The 27,302-nt window shown below is 34.8% G+C and overlaps 2 protein-coding genes across 2 annotated transcripts; both read left to right on the top strand.

Annotated features, from left to right (window-relative positions):
• The first annotated feature begins 484 nt into the window (after window positions 1–484).
• Cap-D3 (Chromosome associated protein D3) lies at window positions 485–14,950 on the top strand. Its single transcript, XM_019051163.2, has 12 exons — window positions 485–2,319; window positions 2,959–3,135; window positions 3,572–3,732; window positions 4,596–4,749; window positions 5,173–5,397; window positions 6,698–6,878; window positions 7,545–7,737; window positions 8,095–8,383; window positions 8,764–8,935; window positions 10,551–10,738; window positions 11,401–11,535; window positions 13,035–14,950. Exons 1-12 carry the CDS (start codon window positions 670–672, stop codon window positions 13,566–13,568), a joined length of 4,059 nt encoding a protein of 1,352 aa, XP_018906708.2. The 5' UTR covers window positions 485–669; the 3' UTR covers window positions 13,569–14,950.
• A 939-nt stretch (window positions 14,951–15,889) lies between these two features.
• LOC109036774 (protein disulfide-isomerase A3) lies at window positions 15,890–26,915 on the top strand. The gene is given in 10 exon segments (XM_019051140.2): window positions 15,890–16,144; window positions 17,031–17,118; window positions 17,669–18,018; window positions 19,361–19,477; window positions 20,070–20,170; window positions 20,938–21,133; window positions 22,077–22,308; window positions 23,106–23,240; window positions 23,897–23,980; window positions 23,982–26,915. Coding segments are annotated over 10 exon segments (1,713 nt in total). The 5' UTR covers window positions 15,890–16,001; the 3' UTR covers window positions 24,249–26,915.
• The last annotated feature ends 387 nt before the right edge of the window (window positions 26,916–27,302 follow it).

Raw genomic sequence — 27,302 nt, 5'->3', positions numbered from 1 at the left:
GAAATATGCTTCTCTTAGGAATTAGGAAATCGTTAGATCTTCTCCATGAATTCACTTTAGCCACGCTTCAATCAATCACAAATTTAAAATTTTATGAAATCAATGACTTAATTCCACAACCTAAATTAATAAGGTAAAAATGTTCTACCTGAGAAAAATTTCCGGTGTTGGTACTCCCGCATAAATATTATTGTTCATTTGAAGCGGGAAGCGACTAGCCAATCAGCTTCAGAAACGGTAACAATGTTGTCTCATGTGACATAATTCACAGTCTCATAACTCCAAAAATGTCTTTAAGAAGATCTGTTTTTAAATAACCATTGTTGCAATTTTTATAATTTAAAATGCAAGGAACCTTAAAATTGAAAATCCCCAAGAGATAATAAAAATTTCATTGAAATTAAATTGTAATCACACAACGGCAACAGTGTAAGCGTTAGAATCTTGTAGGTTATGTTGATGTTTTGCTATCAATTCAAACTTGATTCCTAACGTCCGAAAAGTAAAAGTGGTGTGGTGTGTACAATCTCGTTGGTACAATCATGTAGTTCTTGTCCAAATTATGCAAATATTATCGTTTATCTCGGAATTTTACATTAGTTCTCGGTCAAACTTGACTCCTCTAAATTATTTATTCAATTATAGTGATTAAGGGTGCAGTGACCCACTATGGATGTGATAAGTGCGCTTGATAAACTAGGGTTGGAGAAGCTTCCCACTGGATGGGTCAGTAATGTTTGGAATAATTCTTTCTCTGAGATAGATGTTTTACCACCGGAGTACGAAGCATATTTAGAAGAAATCATAGTTGTCGATGTTCTAGATGAAATCTCTGTGTGCTTCAAGATTTGGTTAGAATCTGATGATTCTGCAAGTACAGCACGCTTATCTCTTAACACATCATCCATTGCTGATGATATCGACGTGAAGTCCTGGCAGTACCTAATCAAGAAAGAAATTAGACACAAGGCCCTGATATGTCTACTTAGCTATTTTATTCATCAAGCAAAATCAGAATCAAACGACGAAGATGCCCGGCATACGGCTTTAAGTGCCATCAGCGTCTATGTGATGTTATTAGCTGTTCCTGGAAGTCAAGTTTTCCATATTTTTAACTCAATTTTATTCTCCTCAGTCCTAGAAGTTCTTGAAAAGTTTTGTGATCTTGTTAAAACACGTTCTAGCAACATTCAACATCGGACAAATGATGATTCCCTAGATGGTGACGAAACAAACAATGAAAGCTTATCGCATCAAGAAAGATCTCACCTTGAAAAATGGCTGAATGCTCTTTTGAAACGATTCACCTATGCCTTCCGTAAAATAAATTTCCGATCTCAAGAAGAGTCCCTCGCCTCTTTGATTCAATGGCTCGCCAAAGTGACAAGACTGGAGAAGAGCACTGTGATAACACAATATGAGACAAATGCTACAGGTTTTAATGCTCTACCAATGAATGCTTTCAATGTTTTAAAAGCTCTTTGCTCACCAGATGTAGGAGAAGTTCCTGAGGTTGTGTGTGCAGTTTTAAAAGAGCTAATGCCAGCATTTCTTGTTGAAAAGAAGCAAGCTGCCAGAGAGCATCTGACAATCAAAGAAAATGTGATTAATTTTATGAAGCACTTGATGGAAACTCTAGGAGATGCCTCTTACCCTGGTGTAAGAGTTCTTATTCAACACTTATGTCTTTTAATCCCTGACAAAGCAGATTTGCGCATAAAAGCAGTATCAACAATTCTTGAAATACTGAGTTTTGTGCCTGCTGATATTTACGGCCAAACTGTTATTTGGATCTATAGTTTTTGCCACAGTGACAATGTCAAGCACCGTATCAATGCGCTAGAAATCATGTCACGACTCATATTAGAAGCGCTAGTAAGATTCACAAATGAGGATTCTCCTTTGATAAAATACACCACATATCCATTTTTAATCGCCATTGTCTTATCTCGTTGCAAAGATAATGCAGCCTCTGTAAGAACAAAAGCACTCACTGTTTTTTCAAATGCCCTGTCGTCGAATAACCCAAATATCCGAGCTGTCATTGAGGGAATTTTTGTAACCCCGTATCAGACTGAAGATGAAAATGTGACCAAAGCAGAATTGAAACGATCTTTCCCAGATTTTAATGAATTTTTCAAATGCATTGAAGAAGAAACAGAATGGAATGAAAATCCATTACCTGGAGCCAGAATTGTCCTGAAATTCTTGGATGTGTTTGTAGCAGATAATAAAGTATTTGTCAAGAAATCAGCATTGATGTGTTTAGCCTCTATCTGTTGCTTGCATCCTCGATGGATGAATGATGAACTCCTTCAGGTAATTCTCGCATTATTTTGTCACCCTCTGGCCAAAGTATTGTAAGCACAATTTATGTCTGGACCATATATTGCCAGATATCTTAATATTGTTTTAATTTTTCTTTGAGACTGTTGCTCAGACTTTCACGAAAATTTCAGGCATTAATCTTGATGACAAAGGAATTATACGGTAAAAAACTGGACAAGTTTGCGAAGTTTTGCACTATGGCGTCTTGTGATACTTTAGCCTGCAGCTGTCAATTTCAGTTATTTCCTCACAGTAGAACTATGTACTTTATTTTCAACTATAAATTGATAAATAGCTGAACTCAGGACAAATTTTGATCATGTCTAAAACTTTTAACATTGTATGAATCAGAAACATTGCAGTAACTTCTCATGCTAAAGAAATCCTTTAGCCTAATGACAGATAAAGTGCAGCTTTATTGGTCTTTCATAATTCAATTCAAGCAGCTGATTAATTTCCATCTGCAAATTTTATGTCTCAGAACAAAGGCCATTTAATCATGGAAAAGTCAAGAAAATCTGCAGTTGAACATGACTGAGAGGTTTGTGAAGTGCCAAACAGTATGGTACATGAAAGGACTCTCTTAATTTTGTTTTGAAATTTTTTAATCTATGGTTCATTTTCTAACAGGTTTTGACAGAAAACTGCCGCGATCGATCTGTGTTAATCAGAAAATCTCTGACTCAGTGTATGACAACTCTTTTGGAGCGCTATCCTGAAAATGAATTAGTCTGTAAATATTGGGTACAAGGAGTCTTGCCTCTTTTATTTGACACTGAGCAAAAGGCTCAAGAAAAAGTGCTTGAAGTAAGTGTTTTTTGTTAATTTTTATAATAATCGTACTTAATTAAATTTATAAAAAAAGAAATCTTTTTTTTTAATTGCCTCGTGACCTTCAAATTTGCCACAAGTTTGTAGCAATCCTAGGATTGCAAAATTGCACCCCTGTATAGTATTTTAATTTAAAGAAACTGGCTGTGTCGGTTGTAGCTTCAAAAACACAATGAAATGTGAAGGACTACACTGTCTCAAATCTTGGTTTAATTTTTTATTATTTATAGCATGACCTTCCTGCAGCAAACTCAAAATTTTTGGAGTTGTCACAATGTAATGAATATATATTTTACTCCAAATCTGGAGTATGGTAATTTTAGTTCTTTTAAAGCCATGAAATCAGAATTGTGAAAGCTTATCAACAAAAAATGTTAATAAAAGTTACATTACGTTTCATTCAATTTTTCAGGTTTTTGCTCAACTACTAATTGACAACATGGCGCCGCATAATCAGTCTATTACTCCTCCGACACAGCTGCCTTGGCGAATATTGAGTCTCATTTCTGAATTTAATCTCCGCAAGTACTTACGCTTTGCCTGTGCTCACTGGGTTGCGTCTAATGTCTTTAAGTAAGTTCTTTTATTGAGTAAAATGAAAAAAAATATTTTCCAAGAAAATTCTCTCATTTGAGTGATGATTGTTTACTTTTTACGCTTCTCTGAACTAAATTCCTTCCATGTAACGATTTAGCCATTTTTTAAAGAGTAATGGATATCCATTTGCTATATTGTGACCTTTTTGCTTTGAAGTGTTTTAAGAGAGACTGTTGCTGCGTAATTGATACTTTGGCTTGCTTCCATTATTTAGGGCCTTTACGAAGAGGAATGTTAACATTTATTAAACGGAGTTTGCTAATGGCAGAGGATATAAAGCGCGCATCTTTTATCAAAGGTTCATGTTCCAAATTATTCAGCATCTCGGATCATTCCTGCAGGGTTCTAGGATAGAATCTCTTATGTAAAATTTTGTGAAAAAACCTTGAGTCCTTGAAAAAATTCAAAAAATCATTTCTAAGGGGAGAAAAAGCTTATTAAACTATGATTAATCTAAAGATGATGGTCAAGTTGACATAGCAAAGCGATGCCTCAAGCGGAGTTCAGTCAATCAGCAAACGCTCTTCCCTGCCTGGCTATTTCACCTGTACCCATCTAAAGTATTGTTTAAAATAGGTCCCATTTTTGGCATTTTCAAGACAAGGTTTCTTTTCCCTTTAGGATTGAAAAATCTGCAAAAATCTCTAGTAGTGAAGTACATTCCCTACGTTCAGAAAATGAATTTGAAATAAATGGGTGCCTCTGACCCATTAGCACTTGAATGACAGCTGAACTTACGCCCTCAAAGTTTAAGTAGAAACATTCGTATTCCTGTGTCCTCTTTTGTCTAAAACTTACTACTTTTGGCCTAATGTGTATGTTTTTTCTTTCTACTTAAGTCAGGCATTGATTAATACTCTTCAAACTCATATTGGAACAGAAAATAACGCAAACGCATGGTTGTTTGTGGTTTGCATGACGGAGTACCACCAAATCAACAATCCAAATTTCATAATGACGTACTATGCTACTTACATCCATGCTAATAGAGAGGTATTATTTTGCTGTCTTTTCTCTTATCCTTGAAAATAAGATCTTGGTGTAATTTTATTCCTTAAGTCTCAAAGATTATAAAGGTGTCTTGTGTGTTTTATCATCCAAGAAATCGGTAGCTTCATTTGGTTAAAAACTAGAAGATAATTATTATTTGAAACTTTGGATATGTCAGACCACTAATCATCAAGTGAGACATTCTGCAAGAAAAGCGATATCAGTGCTGTGGGCAAATTTCTTTCAAATTGAGTATTTGACTATCCTGTATCTTTTAGTATCAGTCAAAGGCATTTTTGTCAATGGAGAGCATACAGTTGTGTTTTTAATGAAACTACATATATTCTGCCCTGAACTCATCTTTGTTGTGATATTACCTACTTTAGAATGTTTTGTCTCATACTGAATTTCAATTGCTTCTTCCAGGCTGATATATATGTTGGTCAAATGGTTTTGGACTCATTGAAATTTACTTGCAAGAAACTTAGCAAAGAAGTGCAGAATAATCTTGTGTCAGAGCTGCTACCAGCTCTGAAAAATTTTTCTATACCTCATCAGCTCATTCTACAATCTTTCGACATCCTAGCACTGCTTGCTGATATTAGATCAATATCTAATGGTGAAGGAAACTTAGCTGTATCCATCACTCAGGTTAGCTTTTTAATTTCAAAAGCAATTCATAACAAAGGCATTTTACTATCTGATACTTGGGCTAAGACTATTAACAGTGCATGGATTGAAAGATCTTGGTCAGGCATGGCCCTCAGCTGAGAAGGCATCATGTTTTGGTCCATAATTTTTCGCTTTTGTGTCTTCGAACATGTCGGGACTGTTTTTGTGGGGCAGATGAAATAATTACTAAATGGAGAATTTGCATGCAAATTCTTTATTGCTTCATCTGAAAGTGCTTAAAGAGCTGATGTCACAGTATTTTTTACAATTTTTTTCTGATGTGGGAAATAGTATAAAAATAGCATTAAAAGTGAGAAAATGCACCGCCTAGTGACGTCATCTGGCAGCATTTCCCATTTAAACATACGTATTTTAGCAGATTAGATCATTTTGTCATATTTTCTCAATAATTGTTCAATTCATGAACCGAGGGTACCCTCAAGTTCAGTTGACTCAGTAGTTTCCACTTAAACACGAAATTCATCCAATTTCAGACAGCTGAAAATTCTCTATTGTTTGATATTAGTGGCCACATTTTTACCTGTGCTTTTCACCGTTGAGTGCGAAACAAATCTTTCTCTCTTGCCACTAAGAGGGATGTGTATTAATCTTATGGTGTAGAATTTAGTCCAGTAGTTGATTCTCAATTTTTACTATCTGTATTCTTTCTTTTCTCCAATCAATATCCTTCGTTGGAAAAATTTTGAGTGGAGAATTTCTATTAAATCTTTTATTTCTTAAGTTTATATATTGAGTTAAATGACAAGTGCATGCTTTGTTTCCTTAGCTATTTTAAAAAGATAATAAATAAATAATGATTATCGGCTGTTAAATTAATTTTTCGTCAAGAAAATCTAAAACAGAACAAAATTTAAACCATAATGTCCTTGAAATTCTACTTATGCGTGAAGACGTCTTATTAAATTTTCAGTAAGCTGTTAGAATGTTTCCTTCAAAAATTATAAATGATCAGAATACTAGTAGTTTTACTGGCAGTATGGTCATTTTCAGAGCTGGAGAAAATGCTTTATTACCATGTAAATCAGCTTACAGGAATAACAATGCAATGGACAGACATACCAGGCAACTATGTTTTGACCAGGGGAGCCATTGTGAAAAATAGCAGCCTCATCAGACCGTAAAGGTACTTCAGGACAAGGTGTGCTGATAGCTCACACACAAGAATTTGCTAAGAAACCCCTCCTTTTTTAGAGAAACAAAAATGTCTCCTGACTTAATTCTCTTGACATTATTGACGTCAAGTTTATAATTTTTTCAGGAGTGTGAGCGGTATATTGAAGAAAAATTGGATAAGAACACTCCGGTTGAAGAGGTGGACGAAGAACTTCTTTGTCGTCGTATTCTTACTTTAGGGTGTGTTGCAGTACTCTGGCCAACAGGCCGACCTATCAGTGAAAAAGCAATCACTTCCATCACAAACCTTGTAGACGTTACCTTCGGTATGTAAAGTTACTATTTCTTTTATCCTAACTTTTCATTCAAACTTAATGTTGACATTAAAATCACTAGAAGAGATCACTATCAGAAAGGTCGTGAATTAAATTGAGAATTCACATTACGTAGGTCATGAAATATGGACACTTAGTCTCCTCCTCTTAAGTTGGGTCTTATTTTTAATTTCACCAAGACACAGTCTCTCTCTACTCTTTCATATCGTGCTTCAGCATATCTGACAAAAACATAAAAACATTATTCATTTTTTCAATGATTTTTTATAATATCTGTCAAAAGTATCAAATCCCTACAACTTCTCTCCAGAAAATATGGAAGCAACGCTACCAAACTAAAATAATTAGATAAAGTGATTTTTCCAGTTTTTTTGTTTTTTTTTGTTTTGTTTATTTGTCATTCAATAACGTTACAATAGAATTAAAAGATTTACATCAAAAGTGATAAAAAATAAAAACAGGTAAGAAAGGGGGGTACGAAAGATTGAATTAAATCATTAAATCATTTAATCAAGATTTTTCCAGTCTAACTAGATGTAGAAACTAAATAATGTTGAAATTTTGAGAGCAAAAATTATCACAATAATCAATACTGACTGAAGGAATAACCTAGTATGTGCACATGCATTCCAATAATTTTAATTAAAATCCTTTTAGGTGTAAATGTAAGAATGAGATTCATGACTGGACTTCTACCTGCAATGGCTGTTGTCACCCTTGGGCGCCTTGCCCTCCAGACAGATTTGATTGCAAAAGAATTTGTTCCTCTGTTTGGACGACTGCTACGCCGTGTGAGAGAGCCGCAGATAAAAATTAACACCATCACAGCATTGGCAGATCTCTGTATACGGTATGCTTATTTTTCACCCAGTTTGACATTTAAGAGGGGGAAAAAACACTAAAAACGTGGCCCCAATCTTGTAAGTTACAGAATGGTAGAATAACACTGAGTCCATGTTAATCCGAGAGGAAATCAAAGTTAGAAACAATCAAAATCAGATTTACAAATGAAATCCTTGAAAATCTCTTAAAGATCTAATGAATCAAAGAAACGCGAGAAATTGCATGCGTTAGTGTGACAGTTGCAGGTGAGTACTTTTTCCTCCTTGCAATGGGCCCGAGAATTTTAGGAAAATAATCAGTAACAATGCTCAATAGTCCTGAAGTTATCATTTGAAGGTAAAATGCATTTCAATCTCTCTTTCAGGTACACAGCTATGGTAGAAAAGTTCATACCAGAAATATGTGTTTGCTTATGTGATCCCGAAGTTAAAGTCCGATCCACTACGCTGATGCTACTAATTGATTTGATCCAGCAAGACTACCTAAAACTACGTTGTCCTGTTTTCTTCCACCTGCTCAGTAGACTCAACGATGATAATGAGAAAATTCGAGAAGTTATCTCCGATTGTTTCGTTAACAATTTTTTACGAAATAACCCGTCTCTCATCATTCAGCATTTTGTTGAATCCCTCTTCTACTATAATGCTTATTATGTAAGTCCATTGTATATTTTATGATTAATAGATTTAGCTTAAAACGAGAGGAAGTAAAACTCAAAAACTCTGTATCTTGGTTGCAAAGTTTCACTTTGTTCTGACCTCTGAACGAACATTTTTTCCAATAAATTTTTAGAGAACCTTCCATAACCTCTCACGTTTGCCATGAATTTCCATCTATGTGATAGTTTCGATAACTAGCAAGGGTCTTAGTCACAAGTTGCTGCAAAATTGGGGTATTGCTGTCCGTTATTAGCATAAATCATGATTTTTCTCTCATCATGTAATTTATATCACACTAGGTCTTACACAATTTTTCTGTTCAGTATTTTTTTTTAAATTTTGTAGACTTAGTAATGACGTTTTTTTGTCCACAGGATCATCCAGCGTATTGTAAAATGCAGATGTCAAGCCGTGAAAGGGAGGTATTTTCATTGGAAGGTCCGGCCAATCAAGGAAAACGTTACTTTATCTACAAATATATGTTGGAGCATGTTGCAGACGAGCACAGACTGAAAATATTCATGAGGCTCTGTGCGGATATTTTAGGTAAATTTGTACATCTGTCTCATATAATTTCACAAAATTAGATAGTTTCTTATTTTACAAAAACCTTTTGTCTACTGATGAGTAGAAAATCAAGAGTTAGGTCTAAAATGTGCTTTTTTGGCAATTTAATATGTCTTATCTTACGAATAAGTGGCTAATTGTAAATCAATGTAGAGCTTTTTGTTTTAAACTGAGGTGACATGCAGTCTTATCTCTCCGGCTGGCGCAAGATGAGAGAAGAATGGCCTGCTCCTTAATTACCTACATTTTTCCAGTGATAATGCAAGTACAAATGCCAAAAAATGCACTCTTAAGACCCGATTTTCTCAAGATTGGCCTGTAGAAAGTTCGGTTTTAAAAACTCATCATATCATAAAATCATAAAATTTAGTTTGTGTCAAATTTCCTAGTATTGTGCGTGTTGTCCTTTTAATCAGCTTGGTAACCTTTTCTCCAAGATACCGAAGAAAACACGAGCTTAAAGATAATTTTATTTGCTGACTGATTAAAAATGCGCTCTATAAAAATAGTTCCATAAAAGCATCTGACATTTTTTAGAGGTTGGATATCTTTCCTCTAGTTGCTGAATAACACAGTGAAGTATCTGTTATTACTATTTTCATATCAATACGTTTTTTGTGATAGTCCATTGCAATAGTTTGACTCTCTTCTTTTCGGTCAGATGCCTAGTAATTTTTTAAAGGAAATTTGAAAAAAAATTTAATCGGAAATCAGGCATGAATACCTGGTCCATCAACGTTAAAAAATGGGCCATAAATGAAAGTGTCAATTCATGATTTCGAGAGCAGTAAGTTCTGTTGTTTAGACAGGTGCATAGTGTTGACTTAATTTGACTTGTGATGACTGGAATAGAGCATGTTTGTTTGTCTGTCCATGTTGAAGAATTTGTGGTTGCTCATCAAAACGTTACTAGACCCCCACAAAAAAATCAATGTGCAAATGATTCAAACTTGGATCGCTAAAAGTTCATACTTGGTTGCCAGATGAGCCCTTGTTAATTATTTTCTCCTAAGGGTCTTTCACTTTTCTGCAATTCTGCAAAAATTATAAATGTTGTTTGATAAAATGGTGCAGCAGATAATTGCTTTCAAATTGTTCCTTGTTCATACTATTTGGAACTAACACCAGAAATGTAACATTCAAAGTTAAGGAGGTTGCTCTCTTCTTGAAGAAAACTAATTTAAGAGAACAATTCAATGAAGAATGTTCTTAAATAGGAAATATCTCAGGAAACAGGGTCATTAAAACGGCGTGAAAATACTGTGATATGGACGTATTTCTGTCAAACGGAACTATGTGCATTATGACGTGAGCCCTGTTATGCATGTATTCTTATGGGTCTCAGGGCTCATGTCTTAATGCACATAGTTTCGTTTGATAGAAATACGTCCAAATAATTTGCCATCCGAAGAAAATAATCCAAGCTACTTTATTAAGTCAAGGATGATTTTTTCACAATGATTGTATCTCCAAGGAAATCATTCTCAAGTGTCGAAAAGTGTCAAGTGAGAATGTTACCTTTCATATTGCTGGGCAGGGCCAGTGCATGTCTTTTAGCTCATTTAACATAATCTCTATACCTTTTTTGTTTAAGATGGTGTGGCAGATGGTAAAATCAAACTTGAAAATGAAGGAATTATACTTTTGAAAGATGCTTTGCATGTATTGTGTTCGGAAGAAATTAAATTGAGGCCCGTGCCAATGCAGGAACCAGAAAATGACGATCTCGGAGAGGAGAGACAAGAATATGAAATCGCTGTCACCAAAGCAGTTTTGAACCAGGTATGAAAAATCACTCAATTAATCAGTATGTCATCCCGTGTATCAGTATCAATAATAAAAGTAGTATCAATACCGAATGATCTGTTTGACGTTTACCGAACCATCACTGATTTTTTATCCTTGAACTTGAACATTCATGCATAAATACCAACATATGATCTTAAGTAGGTGACATTAACATGAGTGGTTATGATCTCGAAACAATTCAAAATTATTGGGAGAAAATCGTATTATTTTAGAAGATTAATTCATTACAAATAGCCACCTCTCTTTACTCTTAAGGCAAAGACTCTATTGCACAAAAATAGGACATCATTTGTGCTTTCTTGGAATAATTTGTCATGATAATTATTTTTTCTAAAATTTATCTCATTTTTTTTTTCGAGAGTGTCCAAAAGCGCTGTTCTGAAATTCTGATAAGGAAAAATTGAAAATTTTCAATTAATTAAATTTTTTCTTATACTTAATCACCACAATTGAGTAGAAAGTGTCTCAAAAAGGTCAGCTTTTCTCCAAGTTTTCAATTTGCTACAGTTGAGTTTGAACAAATTGCAAATAATTTAAAAGTTAGCTTCACAGATAACATTGTTCTTTCAAGTATAAGTTCTTCTCTACACACATCATTATGGTCTTGTAACAGTTTTCCGTTATTTTTTATATAGGCTGTTCGCTCGCAGGCTGTTGAATTCATTGTCCCTATCATCATTCGACTAAAGAAAGTCCTTCAGCAGAAAAAGTTGTTACTGAATGAGTTGATGCTCTTCACAAGAGAACTCATGAAAGATTATAAGAATGAGGTAAGTTTCAACATCAAAAGAGCTCTGCAATTTTCAATGCCTGTCACTTTCCACAAAAAAAATAAAAAAAGAAAGAAAGAAAGAAAGAAAGTAGTAGTAGTAGTAATATAAGTTTATTATAAAGCGGTGCTTTAGCATCTAAGGCCATTTACACCTCTAAAGAAGGCAGTAAACAGTAATAAATTTACATGGAAATATCAGTAAAAATACAAAAGGGTTGAGGGGAAAGGTTAAATTCTGAGATTAGTGGAGCGCATAAATTCAAAAAGTTTTACAGGATGAGTATTCAGAAGTAAATTTTTAAGAGAGGGTAAGGGGTAGGGAAAAAAACGTTTTCGGATATCTTTATAAAGTGGGCAACTTATAAGAACGTGATCTACCGTTAAGGGGGAATTTGGACAAGAAGTGCAAGCAGGACGGTAAAGAAAGAAAGAAAGAAAGGAAAAAAAAAACTACCTTTAACATTAATAAACTCAAGACTGAAACGTTAGCACCATCACTCAGAGAAGTACTGGAGGAAAATTTTAACTATCCTACTTCACAATACGATGATGGGTGGAAGTATGCATTTCAAAAACGTATTTCTGAGGAAAAGTTATTTATAGTTTTAACCTTTCAGGTTTGAGGCTTGGAACTGTGGGATCAAAATGCTATTTTGTGCCCTTTATTGGCTCAAAACTGAATGCAACATAGCCTCCAAAATATCGTGGTATTATATCAACTTTTGGTATACTATCAAAATAGTTTAGAAGACAAATTGATATTGTCCATACCAAATAAGTTTATGCACTTTTAGAATGCAACAGATTGTCTGACGTCACTTTTACACGTAAAGTAAATGGAAGAGTCAAAATGGCCGAACTTCTGTCGCAGTCTAAAAGTGCGTAAGTTTGGGTTTGGGTCCAGTCTCAGCATAAAGTTCCAGACTCCTGTTCTAGGGGTGCAGGAAGTTCCAAAACGCCGAACATGCAGTTTTATAGCAATATGGCCCGGTAAAATGTTCCACTTTTTTCAAGATTTGCCAAATCGGGCATTTTCTGCACCTCCTCATAATTCTGTTCAATTTAATTTACAAACATTTTGTGTAAATGCAGTTAGTACCTGTGTTCGTTGTGGATAAAGACGCCTACAACAATTCAAATATTTTGCTTCGGCAAAAAAAAAAGAGGCACCTGGCATCTGATTTAAAAAAAAAAAAAAAAAACTTGAAAATAAGAAGAATCGTACTAAGATACCCAATGAAGTAGATTCAATCAGCTGAATTTTTGGTAGGCGTAATGGTGAAGGATAAGAGGTTTTTTTTCCTTGAAAATATTAATTTACCATTCAGCGAAACTCAGGAAACCACTAGAATCCTGAGATATTAAAAATTACTACACACTAAGGAATATAAACTGCTGGTTTTCAACTTTCATTTGTGTTTTTCCTGTTGCAATCTCCATCTGCTGCTTACGAGGAGTTAGACTCTTGGTTTCTGACTTTCTTTCGTATATTTTCAGTTGAAAACTCTATTAGCTGCAGACAAAGAATTAGCTCAAGAGGTGGAGTTGGATCTCCAGCTTTTAGAAGAGCAAGAAAACGCTGCAAGAGCCCAAGAAAGGACGGAACAAGAACCCCAGCCAGAACCAGAACTCCTCAATATTAGCAGGTGTAGTGTCAGAATGGAAAGGATAGAAGTAAGAGCTGAAGTGCACCAGGCCAACCAGAGCGGACCAGAAGATGCTGAGTCTGAGCCTTCCGCACCAACAGTAAACGGTAGATGTAACGGTAGGAGTAGTGATGCAATTGAAGAATTGCCAAATGACAGACCGTCTACTCCGGGTGTGAATTCAAGCAGATGTAGCAATGTGATCGAAAAATTAGCAGATGACAGACCCCCTACACCATCTGTAAATACTAGTAGATCCAGTAGCAGATGTAGTGTTGTGATCGAAAAATTATCGGACGATAGACCCTCTACACCATCTGTAAATACCAGTAGATCCAGTAGCAGATGTAGTGCTCGAATTGAAAGATTGTCAGAATCGAGTTAGTTTTTAAATTGACCAGAGAACATTAATCATTTTGAAAATAACAGTACATTCAGTCAAATTTGCCTTACCTCCATTCAGTAAGCATTTTCCTATTCTTGGAGTGAAATTCTTTAAGCAATGATTTTAATAATAGTTTTTGTGTTTAAGAAATCCATCAATGTCAAATGGAGCTCTTACATGCGTCAAGGCTTTGCAATTTAAGTTTTTTTTTTGGTTGTAAATTCTGTGAGAAACTTGATGGTGCCAATGGTTTTCTCTGAAAGTAACTATCAAGCTCAAAAAAGCTCTTAATGTTGAACACGTAGTGGAGGGAATCCCCCAAGCTACGCTGAGAGTCCAAATCCATCTCCAGCCAAACTTCTTATTCACAGGTGGGGAGCAAATACATTAGAGGGGTCGCCCTTTTGTTTGGGGACTCCAAGGTTGAAAGCACCGCAACCCTCCTGATGTATTTGCTCCCTATTTGTGCATGAAGAGTCTGACTGGGTAGTGAGGGGGTCTCTCAGGGTAACAAGAGAGAACTCCTTCACTGCGGTCATAACTTTGAGAGCTTTTTTTAAGTTCATTTGAGGGAAAATTAGTTCCACCATCGTGTTTCTTGCAAAATATCACATACGGAAAAACACTTAAATCGCAAATCCCGGATACATGCCAGAGCTACCTTGAGAGAGGGAGTGATGTCCAAGATGCTCTTTACTTTAAGGGGTAATGGTCATTGGCCGTGAAAAAACGAACCCTGTCTTCCGTTATTTGAAAATTGAGCAATCGGTTGCGCAAAGAAGCAAGTATGATAAGTGCTCGAGTATTTAAAATTTAATTGTTTCCATTAGAAGTTTAGAACAATACCAAAACTCTTTATTTGTCCCGAAAAGCCAAGTTTTGCTTGGAGAAATGGGTGCACTTGAATATATTCAGGATGATTTGTGGTTGCATGTAAGTCCGATCTAGGGCTTTCAATTGGCTTGGCCAGCAGAGCAGTTTCAGCTCAGTGATATATTTTACATTTCAAAAAAGCCAATGAAATGTGTCTCCACAAAGAGTGAGGTTGACGAGAAACTTATCTTAAATTCAGTTTCAGCTTTAACAATCTTATTTTTTGGTTGCATTTGCGAACTTTGTTAGAATTTTAAAATGGATTTTTGAATTGATCCCTGAATCGGTTACCTCTAATTTTACACATCCTTCTGCAGTGTATTCTGTTGTCAGATTTCTGTAAATTCGAATTTTTGTACCTTAAAACTCTCATCTGCCAAGATTTTTTAATTTTAAGTTATTATATTCTTCTAAACTGTACTTTTTTCTATCTTCCCTGTTTTACTCATTCGATGATTGTTTTTAAAGATATGAGAACAGAAATAATAAAACAATCTGCTCTTTTTTAACCTGTGTTCTTATTTTAGCTGTCTATAACTCTACAAGCCTCTGTCTACATGGACTGTATCTCATTGTGCTGTGTCAAACAAGTAATTAGATCATGCTCAGCTTAAGGATTGCTGTAGACTGCTGTAAAATGACTGCAGCCAGTTCTTTTTTGTCGAAAATAGAACACAACTCTAAGCTTTCACCTAATCAAAAATGAAAGATTGCTTGTTAAACTTTACATGAATTGAATAGAACAATTTTTTTTTTCCAATTTATATTTTTTTTTGTTTTTGTCTCTATTGAAACACATTATTGCTTTGATTTTCTTGGCACCACACCATTTTTCACAGAGTTTTATTCTGACCATTTGTACATAATTTTAATATATTTTCTGCTGGACGTGCATAAAAGTGTATGCCGCAGAAGTGTATGCAGAGACCAGAGAATTGCTGTGTCTGTGAGCTGTTCGTAGTATGTTCAGTAGCTTCAAAAATTGGAATATTGATCAAGTGCTGTCCCCAAAATTTAAAAAAAAAAAAAAAAAAAGAAGGATAGCAGATAAACCTTAACTTTAAGAAAATATCACAAAATTTTAAGATTTAATCCACTTTCATGCACCTGTATTTTCATCTATGTGTGTCAATAAAAATGAATTAAGGAACTCTTAAGTGTACAGGTACAGGTGTACACCTACCGATCACAGTTCCACTGTAATTGTCGTTTACGTGGATCATTTACCTGGAACAATTTATCAGAGACGGTTTATTCAGATTATTATACTATTTTCCCTTCTCCCCTTACCCCCCTCGTCTAAAGTGCCACTTTAAAAAGTTTCTCTTCCAGGAAATCCTGCACGGAAGCGGTGAAGCGGCAACACTGAGTCATACACAATGTTTCCAATTGGCCACACGACAGCCAATCAGAGTTCGCCACAATATCACATATATTCGGGCGACACGTCTTTTTTGTTCAGCCCTAGAGAGGTTATCATCCGCAGAAATTTGGAAGAGTTTTCGAAGCCGGCTCCGTCACTACTTACTTTTTGCGAATATCGGGTTGTTAAAATTAATCATGAGGTCTCTCGTTTTGGCCTTTGTCTTTTCTGTGCTACTAGTTTACGTTAGTTGTAAAGAAGAATTAGATTTAACGGATAGTGATTTCTCAACTAGGATACAGGAACATGAGACTGTGCTTGTCATGTTCTACGCACCATGGTAATTATTTCTTAAATTTCATCCTAAGCTGATCGCATCTTCAAGCTGCCTTGTCATTCGTTCTTTCTCACTGATCGTCAGTGAATTTATCATTCAAAGCTCCAGCACCTTATATTTCTCACCTAGTCTTTTTGTCCGTTGTCTATCCAGTATCACTTCATAATCACTCAGTTGACACTTTCCCCATTTACGCACCTGAGTTTCCTCAAGACCTCCCATGCCTTGCAGTTGGCTGGAAAAATTCATTGATTCTTTTCTCATGTCAAGTCTAGCACCTCGATGCACATTTCTCAAGCTTGCCTTGGTAGCGAGAACCGTAACACGTTTTCTCATTCCTTATCTGCCGTACATAATTAGTATTTCAATTCTAAGAGTAAGCAGAAATATATTCATTTCGAGGATCATCTCTTCACCCGTTAGTTATCTGTTGACTCCTGAAGTATGGTTTACCTGAGGGAAGAGATCTTGCTGATAGTTGGATCTAATCAGTTCTGCCTTTTACTCGGAGTGGGGTGAGAAAGTGCACGGATGCAAGCCTCATAGCAAACCTATTTAGTAAGCAATGAAAGGTGATTTCTTTCAGTAAACAGAGTAGGTTACGGAAGCTACATGAGTCTGTCTTTCTAAGCAGATCTTCCTTGTATTTGTTCAATTCCATGAATTTCCTATATTGGTTTGAACTTGGCTAATTTTGTAAACCTATACAACTGTCCATCATTATAACAATTAGTACTTATAACACCACCCAACTGAAATCTTAAAACTGAGCTCCATACTGAGGACCACGAGGTATTCCTAAAAAATTCTGAGTCTTTTGATTTGTTATAATTTAAATTATTTTACGATCAGTACTGTAGCAAAATCTTTTGCTTTCTTTTTATTTTAGGTGTGGACATTGTAAGAAACTGAAACCGGAGTATACCAAAGCGGCATCTCTACTTGTTGGCAATGACCCACCTATCACTCTAGCAAAGGTATGTAATTATATGATACGATCTACCTAACTTTTATGTTCAATGAGAACCTCACTTAATTTTTGGCTCCTAAAAACTCGTGCCATCTCTTGAGGAAATGAGGAATTTAACAATAAAATTAGCCTTCATTGAACTGCAAGCGGAATGAAGTAAACTTTTTCATGAAGGAAGGTGACTCAACTCAGCTCTTTTAGCATCCACTCATAACCTAAATGTGTGACACATTAAGATTAAAAGTCATGGTTTCCTCAAGTGTCAAAAACATAAAATCTCTTCGTATTTCTAGCATCTGAAGGATTATGTAGGGAATATCTAGAAATTTGGCGCCGGCTAGATTTCGTTACTATTTTATGTAATGTTCCTCCCACTGGTTCCTCAAGATCAAGTACCTACACTTGTCCCTCAAGATCAAGTACCTACACTTGTCTTGAAAAACCAAAACATTTTTATATGCCCTAACATTTTCTGAGCCCCTGTGACACATCATATTTCAGAATTATAATTTATCTTGAAAATTACGCTAAGAACAAGTATGAATTTCTCCTGGTAGGTGGACTGCACAGAAGCAGGAAAAGAGACTTGCAACAAGCATTCAGTCAGTGGCTATCCAACCCTCAAGATCTTCCGTAATGGAGAAATGTGGAAAGAATACAACGGACCAAGAGAAGCCCATGGTATTGTCAAGTACATGAGATCTCAGGTTGAGCCTGCTTCTAAGGAACTCACCTCTGTCGAGGATCTGAAGGCCTTCATCAGCAAGGACGAACATGCTGTTATTGGATTCTTTGCCAAGGAAACTGGTCTCAAGGGTGTCTTCCTCAAGTTGGCTGATAAGTTAAAGGAGAAGTACCGATTTGCTCACACGTCTAACTCAAAGGTGCTTGAGGAACAGAAGGCTAGGTAAGATACTGTTCTGGTTCTCTGCTTTCTTTTTGTCTTAATGATCAGAATTGAAGATAAATTATTCTTGTCTGCCTGCATAACAGGTTTTTATTCTTCAGTGGTTCTAGATTTTTTTCTACTAGAAAAGCAGTTAAGCATTTTTAAAATTGGAATTTTTAAATCTTAGAAAAGTCTTCTTTACCTATTTTTTTTCAAGGCACTGATAGCTAAACAAAATCTATAAATTTAAATATGAATAAGGGGCGATGCAAATTTTCTTCCACTTTTCATCTTTTTTTCAAATGAACAAAACCAAGTATCAATAAACATCAAGCAATCAGCTGGAATGGCAGTTTATCTTAACTTGCAACTGATGGTAAATAATTGATATGTTTGGAGTGGTTACAAATTCCTTTACAGATCAGGATATTGAATAGAAAAAAAATTCTGATGAAAATCAAATGATTAGATTCACGGTGATACTAACAGATAAGTCATCCTAGAAGTGTTGTCTGCCAAGTTGGCAGGCACTTGTTTACATTCTGCTTGCAAGCATTTGAGGATTGAACACAGCCCGATCAAGAGCGCAGTAGTTAATCCTTTATTCCTATTGGACAACTGCATCGCGGTTGCTTGCAAACTGAATATGAACAAGTGCCAAGTGTAGCTGACAATATCTCTATTAGAATTTTTTTTTGTAATACCTAGACTGCAAATGAACTTTTCCACATCTTTTTGATAGCTTGAATTTTGAGAAGAATATACAATAGACGTTAGTTTGCTTCACTGCAAAAAATTAATGTTTGAGAATTAATTTTGAAATGCTGCCATGAGCAGACTCCATGAGCTCAGTAATCAGTATTGTAGTTCCTATGTTCTGCCTCTGTTTCTTAATTTTTCAGCATCATTAGAGAAACTTCTCAAACAGTTGCCAATTTTGTTTTAGCTACTTAAGGTTTGCCAAACTGCATCTAAAATCAACCGATTCAATTTTTAATTTTGTGACAGAAATAAAGGAAACTTTATCTTAATAGGTTCATGATTGATTCAATTTGAAGGGACTGCACTTTGCATACGTCAAAGATTTTTTCTTTTCACTCTCATGACCGTTGTAGGACAAAAAAAGGAAAATTTGGCAACACTCTTGTGGAGCTTAATTATCTGCAGTCATTTCATGCTCTTTATTTCCATCTTTATTACACCAGTGGATGCCATTAGCTAATTATCTCTCTGCAACGCTCTTCTTTTCAAGTGCCTATTCTTTCCATGTGATGGTTTAAAGAACTTGCTCATTTATATGCTGCAAAGGAGAACAATTCGATTCAGGCTTATGTTATTAAAAAAACGCTTTGACTTTCAGTGACCATATCATCATTTTCCGTGCACCTCATTTGAAGAACAAATTTGAAGAACCCACTGTCACCTACAGCGGCAAAGACAATGATGCTGAAGTCATGGCCTGGATCTCATCCAACTTGTAAGTCATAATTTTTCTTTTAATGTCAAACTCGCAAGTGTGTGTAATGCTTCATCTAATTACAAAATTTTTTTGCATTAAGTGATCAGTATTTTGCTTCTATAGTCGTAAAGCCTCTCAAGAGGCAAGTTCAGTATAACCTGAGTGCACAAAACTTGTTTAAAACATATACAGATCAATGGAGGGGTTTAGAGGACAAGGCGCATAAGTGTAGTTTTTGAAAAAAATTGAGTTATTCATTAACTCCACTAAAACTAGTTAGAAAGTATATTCCAAGTAAAATTCACGACTAAAAGCCTACTTCAAAGCTTCAAAAAATGAGTTTAAACTTCCTTTCTACCATAAGGCTTGATGTAATTTTGAAACTTTAAACTTGTGTTTTTTGAAATAGCAAGAACTCCACTTACAAGTCTTGTCCTCCAAGCCTATCAATGAATGATTTGGATTTTGACCCTTCATCAGATTTTTTCCTTAGAAAATTGAGACTTCGAACTTGTTTATTTGAGAGTAGGAAAGAATTCCAAGTTTCTAACATTTTCAACGGAAGCCAAGAGCAAAGTAATTATATACAACTTTGTTTTAAAATTTTCAGGCATGGACTAGTCGGACACAGAACTAGGGAGAATCAAGATGAATTCAAAGCACCATATGTCATTGCCTACTATGCTGTAGACTACGTCAAGAATCCCAAAGGTAAGCTAGTAATCCTGAAAAATGCCAGAGGGGTGCCGAAAATGGCTGAGCAAAAGTCTTGGCTCGCCCACGGTGTGAGAAAATCCACAACTTTGTGGCCTTCAGACATCAAGAAATATTTCAATTTAAACTCCTTTTTTTTTAATCTTTTTCATTTTGTAAAATATTACTTCATGCTTATGAAACCAAACACAAGAAAAGACAGAAAAGTGCTCTTTTTTATGCAATTTTTTGGCAGTGAAAACAAAACGCATTCTTTCAATTTTTTTCCGGAAAGTGAGAACACTTCCTAAGAATGAAAAAAATTCAAAGCTGCTTTCTCTGTTGATTATTGCTCAGAGAAAGTTTATGCTCCTTTGGAATGTAAGTTTCAAGAACTTCAATTCAAAGCTCATTATGACTTAATTATCGAAAAACCAGGAATTCATCAGGAAATTCATTCTCTTTCTGCTCAGATATCCAGTTATTTTTAAATTCTTAGTTTGTTGACTCAGCTTTGAAAAATGAAACAAAATATCAAATGGTTTATTTTATACAATGGTTGATGTATTATAAAATGTTGAACTTAGAACTTAGAAGACAAACTTTGTTTTTCTAATAAATCTAGAACAAAGTGAGAGAACATTTTGGGGTTTTATTGGAGAAATTTTTCCTGGAAAACAAGAAAAATTCAGGAGATGTCAGGGAATAAAAACAAATTAAAATTTCTAACATCATTTGTCAGACTTAGTCCCATATCTTCTCATTATTTGTTTTTCTATTTGCAGGATCCAACTACTGGCGTAATAGAATCCTGAAAGTTGCCCAGAACTTCAAGGATGACTTCACATTTGCCATCAGTGCCAAAGATGACTTCCAACACGAATTAAATGAATATGGACTTGACTTTGTCCCTACGGACAAACCTGTCATACTTGCTCGTTCTAAAGATTCCAAAAAATACATCCTGAAAGAAGAATTCTCGTAAGTATTAGCTTTGTCCTGCAGTCTAAATAGAATATTATAATTTTTTTAGCTTTAATCTTTTACCGGGAAAATCTCCTGATATTGACCATATCAGGAATCAAGAGATTGCCAAAGACATGGCAGCAGAGTAATGAATTTTTTTATTACTTCCGCATGTATTTTTATCAAATTTTTAAAATTTTTCCACGGTTGAAAAGTCTTGTAGTAGACTGATGCATACTATATTTTATAGTCTAGGCCCACATTCATGGATGTACAATATAGCATACAGTATCTGTTTGTATTATTGGTCAACTAAAATTTTTCTCAAATTTCACACAGGATTTTTCTCTTTTAATTCTCATCCTGTTTTCGTCCTCGGTGTTTTTCAAGTAAAATTAATGAATGTGCCGTGCAACTTAAGTGTATCCAATGCTAGCAGCTTATTAGCGTTATCAGGCCTTCTTTTTTTTTCCTCCAGGCAATAGTGTTGTATTTGATACTCAAATCACTGTCTGTATTAAAGGCAGTATTTTTTGCTTAACAGTATCCCCAATTTTTATTGTATTTTTTCCCCTCCTATTTTCATTATATTCAGTCAAAAAATTGTTACTTTTTAAACGCATCAGTCCTATCTCAATTTAGTAACATTGCAATCAAAGGACTTTAATCATAATGCTGCAAGGTATAGTATTTCAGTTTAAGCAAGCATAGAATTGCCTTAAGTATTGGTAAGCTTTTCAAAAAATTGCTTTTTTAAAAAAATGACAAACAGAAATGAAAAAAAAAATTAAGAAAAAAAAAGAAAAACACCCTTGACAGCATCAATATTAACACCAGCCAAGGTCGTTAGTAGCTTGGTCTGAATTAATACCAACGGCAAAAACAATGGTCTTTACTGCATTCATACGTCACAATCACATAAATTCTAATCTGACTTGACTTATTTTTATTCTTCCAGAGTTGAAACATTTGAAGATTTCCTACAGAAGTTGAAGGATGGCGAACTTGAACCTTACTTAAAATCGGAACCAATCCCTGATGACAACAGTGGACCAGTCATCACTGCTGTTGCCAAGAACTTTGATGATGTTGTCATCAACAACGGCAAAGACACTTTAGTTGAATTTTATGCTCCCTGGTGCGGACATTGCAAGAAGTTAGCTCCAGTCTTTGATGAACTGGGAGAAAAGGTACTGTGCGTGTTTGATTTGTAACTGAATGAAATAAGCCCATTGTGACCACTCAAATGAAACTTCAGTCGTGGAAACCGTTTATTTATGAATGGTTTAATTTTTTAAATGGGAAAACTTTCGTGAACCGTAATCTTCCATGAAATTTTCTCTCTATGAATCATGCTTGAAGATGGTCTGAGGAGGAAATGCAATGACTGTGAAATATGTTTTTATCTAATTTCATCATGAACATTTAGAGCTGCGCGATCAATCAAACTCTTAATCGTAATTGTGGTTAATTTTAACAATTGTCATTGAATCGAAAAATTCATCTTGATGATTTTGACTTCTCATAAAATTCTTAATTCAAAATTCTCACTGCTTTTGTTTGAATTTATGTCATCTCCACTGTAGCATGTCGCTATCCTCTAGCGGTGAAAAATTTCTTTAAACATGTTGACAACTCTGTGACATATGCCTCATTTTAATGTTGGTTGTGAAAATGTTTTGGATACTTTTGATAACTGTAGTTGTGGCATTACATGAAATGAAATTTAAAAGTTATTTGGGCGGCTGGATGTGCCTTATGTTTAAGTGTCATCTTCATGAAACGGAGATTAATAAAACTTTACTCATAATCGGAAGACCTCTTTTTTTATTTTTATTTTTTTATTGAACCAAAATTTTAAGCGAACCTAAACTTGCTGCATTTTACAGCCTCTTTATGAGCAATCAATTTTTTTTTTTTTTTTTTATCATTTTAAGTGCAGTTTTTTTCTTGTAATCCTAATTTTCCTATTTTTTTGTTTGTGCAGTTGAAAGATGAAGATGTAGCTATTGTGAAGATGGACGCCACTGCAAATGATGTACCTTCAACGTATGATGTAAGAGGTTTCCCAACCTTATTCTGGCTCCCAAAAGACTCTAAATCTAGTCCAGTCCGCTATGATGTAAGTTTGTCTAAAGTTTTACTTTCATGATTCTGAAAAACAGGATTTTTATGATAATATTACTATATATTACCATGAAGGCTTTTTTAAAGGTACAATAGCTTGAAAGTCAACTCAAAATTATAATTGAAGGGAAGAATTGAGAATGCATTTAGTTGACTGATTCTTGCATGCTACCCAGCTTAACTTTTAATGCCTGAATGGATGCTATCCAGCTTAACTTTTAATGCCTGAATGGATGCTATCCAGCTTAACTTATAATGCCTGAATGGAACTTCCAATTTACAAACACATTTCAATTCCTCCTAAATACAATGAAAAGTATGAAAACTTACGGTATCTGTTAGTTATTTTTCAGTTCATTTTGCAGTAAAATAAGATGAGTGTTCAACGATTCATGCATATGCGCTAAGAAAGGGTACAAGGTGCTCCCAAAATTGTTTTAGTTTTTTACTGTAAGTAGTTCCATGTATGCTGTAGGTTAACTTTCGTTTTACATAGATTTTGTTGATTTTCCCACTATGTGCGTCTTAATTTATATATTCCCCAACCATGATCCTCTGAAACGTTAAGTTATTTTTCTTTATGCACTTCATTCATTTTTTCGTTTAACTAGTTTCATACTTACTTATCTCTTTTGATTTGTTTTCTCCCAGGGTGGCCGAGAAGTTGACGATTTTGTCAAGTACATCGCTAAGCATGCGACCAACGAGCTGAAAGGCTTCGACCGTAAAGGAACAGCCAAGGCAGCAAAAGAAGAATTGTAATTTCAACAGTACATTCGATTCATTGTTCAGTGGGCGCTCCATTCTGGGTCAATTTCCATGTATTAGGACACGTGTCGCCAACATTACCTCAAGTCCAAGAGATGCACTACTCTCCTTCCCTCATCATTTTAGCTCTCTTTACATTCCTGTTTGTTATCAAGCAGAACTGGATAGATCCTCCTTCAAGGAACATTTTCAAGAACATAATGATAAAATGTTAATGTGTCAAAGAATGTTCTAAGCTAGAGGTGAAATTTTGTTTATTTCTTTTCCGAAATTATTTCGCAAATGCAGCCTGCAAGACCTGTAAATATTTAGTTTGTACTTTAAAAACCTGTTTCGAACATTTTGAAAATGAGGAACAGTACCATGTTTCTTGACATGTTGGATGTGATTATTGTATAATAACAAAACCTAACAAAATACAACACAAAGCTGGTAAAACTTATAAGACCACATGCGAGCAGCAATTCGATAATTTGCAACAATTAGTAGTACTTTCGTAAAGAGTAAGTGTAAAATAATTCAAGTGATGAAAGACGTTCCGCTGTATTCTAGCTCAGCAAAGTAATAATCTAATGCCAAGGTTTTGGAAAGTTTCATCAAAGTTAAACTTATAATTTTTTTATCCATAAACTTGGTTTTCACAATCATAATAGGTCATCAATGCGACTTCTGAGTTGTTAACGATCCGAATTAAGAGGTGTCTCTAAGTTTTGATCACCATTAATCACCAGCTGAGAATCAATCGATATTTATTCGATATACTGTTTGTGATTTATGTTGATCAAAAAGTAGCAACGCCATTTAATTTTGATAGTAACATTCAACAATTGCGTGTGACCCATTTTGATGGGCTCATTTAGATGGTGGAAACCAAGCCAGAAAGTTGAAGATCTCTGAAGCGTAAGGCCTTTCAAATAAGTGTAAAGGTCTCAGGCTTTAATTATACAACCAATCATCACCATAAAAAGACCAAAGTGACTTCGAGGAGGGAATCAGAACTGGAGAGAGAGAGTTTTAATTGTACCCAAAAAAAAAAAAAAAATAATAATGTGAATTCACTCCTTACGCTGTACTACTTAGTTCTAGAGTATAGATGATGTCTCTCCTGCAATGTGAAGTTGATCTCATGTATTCAACACCTTTCAAATGCATGAAATTCTCACTTTTAAGAACAGTTTTTGGAAATTTTTAACCACTTTTCAAAACATGATTCCAATCACGATTTTACGTTCGTTCAGTTGATATTCAGCTTTATGTGAAACGATCCTTGTGAAAGAGTTAAGATCCTAAACTTGCTTCCAATACCTGAGCTAGGTTTGTATTTATATTAGCGTTTATTTTTTACTTGTTGATTTGTTATTTTGTATAATTTTACTCGTAAGTCTGTCAAACACTAATTGTCTATGACACTCTCTTTAATAGGAACTATTTCTCGCAATATTTTCGAGGCATTGGTCGGAGAGGGGCACAAGTAAACTGGAAATTAGAATACATGCCTGGCTTGTAATCTTAGCGATTTTGATCTGAGAAAATATTTTATTGCAAACCAGTAACTCTTGCTTCAATGATTATTCAACTGCATACTCCATTATCCTCACCACATTTAAAGGCATTGGTTGGTTATTATTCCATGGAGTTTCTCTCATTGAACACAAAAATGTTGCAGAGAGAGAGAACTGATAACAAGCTTATTTTGGTCAAAGTCATTGCGCATATCCAGTTTAGTATCAGCAACTCTCCTACCAATGGATTCTCTCGACTGTTGAAGCTGTAATAAGATTTTTAATTTAAATAAATGGTGAAGGTCACAAGTTTAAACTTTTAAATTGTTTTTGATGTAAGCTCTATTGGTCAAGGAAGATCACAGAAAGACAAGTTCCTTTTTAATAACTGCTTTGTGAAGTTAAAAATTCTCAAATGCTTTAACTACCTACTTATTTTATGGCTTTTTTAAAAGTATGTGCTGGATGTTTTGTCGGTTGTAATTTTTTATGTAATTGCTTAGCTCTGAACCATGCCAACCGTTTGTATTGAGGTAAATCAACTTGTGCAATCATGATCTCATTTCAGTTAGTGATAATTTCCGTCTAGATGGACGGCTTTCAAAAAATTTTAATTTTAGTCCCCGTGATATCTTTTAATTCTTACTACAGTTTCAACGAAAGAACTTAGTCTTTGTACCGTCTTATCAAATTTTCCTTCCTGTTCTAAAATATTTTGCCTGCAAAGGTGTGGTCAATTCTTTCAATGTGTTTAGCTGATATCTTCCATTTAGGCTATCACTTATTTTTTTACTCTTCATTAAACTTAGAACCCAATTATTACTCCTTTATGCCCTCTTTGTATTTTTTTTTCACTGCTAGTAAATCTATTGTAAATGGGTCTTTGCGCTCTTCCTAATATTATCTAAGATTTTTCTGGATAGTTGCAGAGACAGGGGATGAATACGTAAAGCTAGGTCATGATAGCAGTTCATGACAATTTTTGCACTTGCATCTGATATCTTGCTGTACATTTCATTAAGTTTCCCAATCTCTTACAATCTTATGAGGTAACACAAAAAAGACAAACCCTTGTACCAAATTTGCATTACAGAAAGTATGCAATTATGAACATGTTGCTTATCTGTTTTAAAGGACATTTTACTTAGGATGAGCTTCTTATTAGAATTAGTAGTGATTTCTGCCTTGTAGCAAAATCTATGGTTCAGATTATTCGATCGGAGTAATCATATCTAGGGTGTGAGAATATTCGCAACTGCTATACGCCCCAGTTCAAAACCACTACCGGAGCAGGTCTGATTTTTTATTTGCATTTCATTTTTTTACATATTTCCATACTTACTGTAAATAGATACTTTTATATGTAAGGAAAATGAATTAAATTTGTTATTTTCAACTGATAGATGATTCTTTCTTTATCTTAAATTTTGATTTTTACTTCTTCCTGCAAGTAATAAGTACTTACAAAGTACGTCACTGGAGGCCCAATAATTGGGGGTAAATTTTGAATGTTAGCAGTATATGTAGGCTTAATAGTTAGTTAATTTTATAAACAAATAAGAGCTTATTTTGCCCCCTCTATCCTGGCTCAATTTTCAAACAGTGCCTGTCAAATTCACTAATGATGAAGAGAGGATTATAAAATGTTTGTGACCTTCTGATAAAAAGGAATTACAAATTTTGATGTACAAGAATGTTTTGGCTCAAAAAAAGTGCATTTATGTTGCCAAACTACTTATATAAATTGAGTTGAAGTGTTTTTTTTTTTGTTTACGGGGGAAAAAGTT

Source organism: Bemisia tabaci, chromosome 6 (assembly GCF_918797505.1).
Source record: "Bemisia tabaci chromosome 6, PGI_BMITA_v3".
Classification (NCBI taxonomy): Eukaryota; Metazoa; Arthropoda; class Insecta; order Hemiptera; family Aleyrodidae; genus Bemisia; species Bemisia tabaci.
This window is presented reverse-complemented; position numbering and strand designations above follow the sequence as displayed.

Excerpts from the sequence above, each read along its gene's own strand:
- Cap-D3 (XM_019051163.2), top strand. The coding sequence starts at position 670 with ATGGATGTGATAAGTGCGCTTGATAAACTAGGGTTGGAGAAGCTTCCC. Across the intron at positions 8,384-8,763 it reads TCTACTATAATGCTTATTAT|GATCATCCAGCGTATTGTAA; the intron begins GTAAGTCCATTG and ends TTTTGTCCACAG. Across the intron at positions 10,739-11,400 it reads CCAAAGCAGTTTTGAACCAG|GCTGTTCGCTCGCAGGCTGT; the intron begins GTATGAAAAATC and ends TTTTTTATATAG.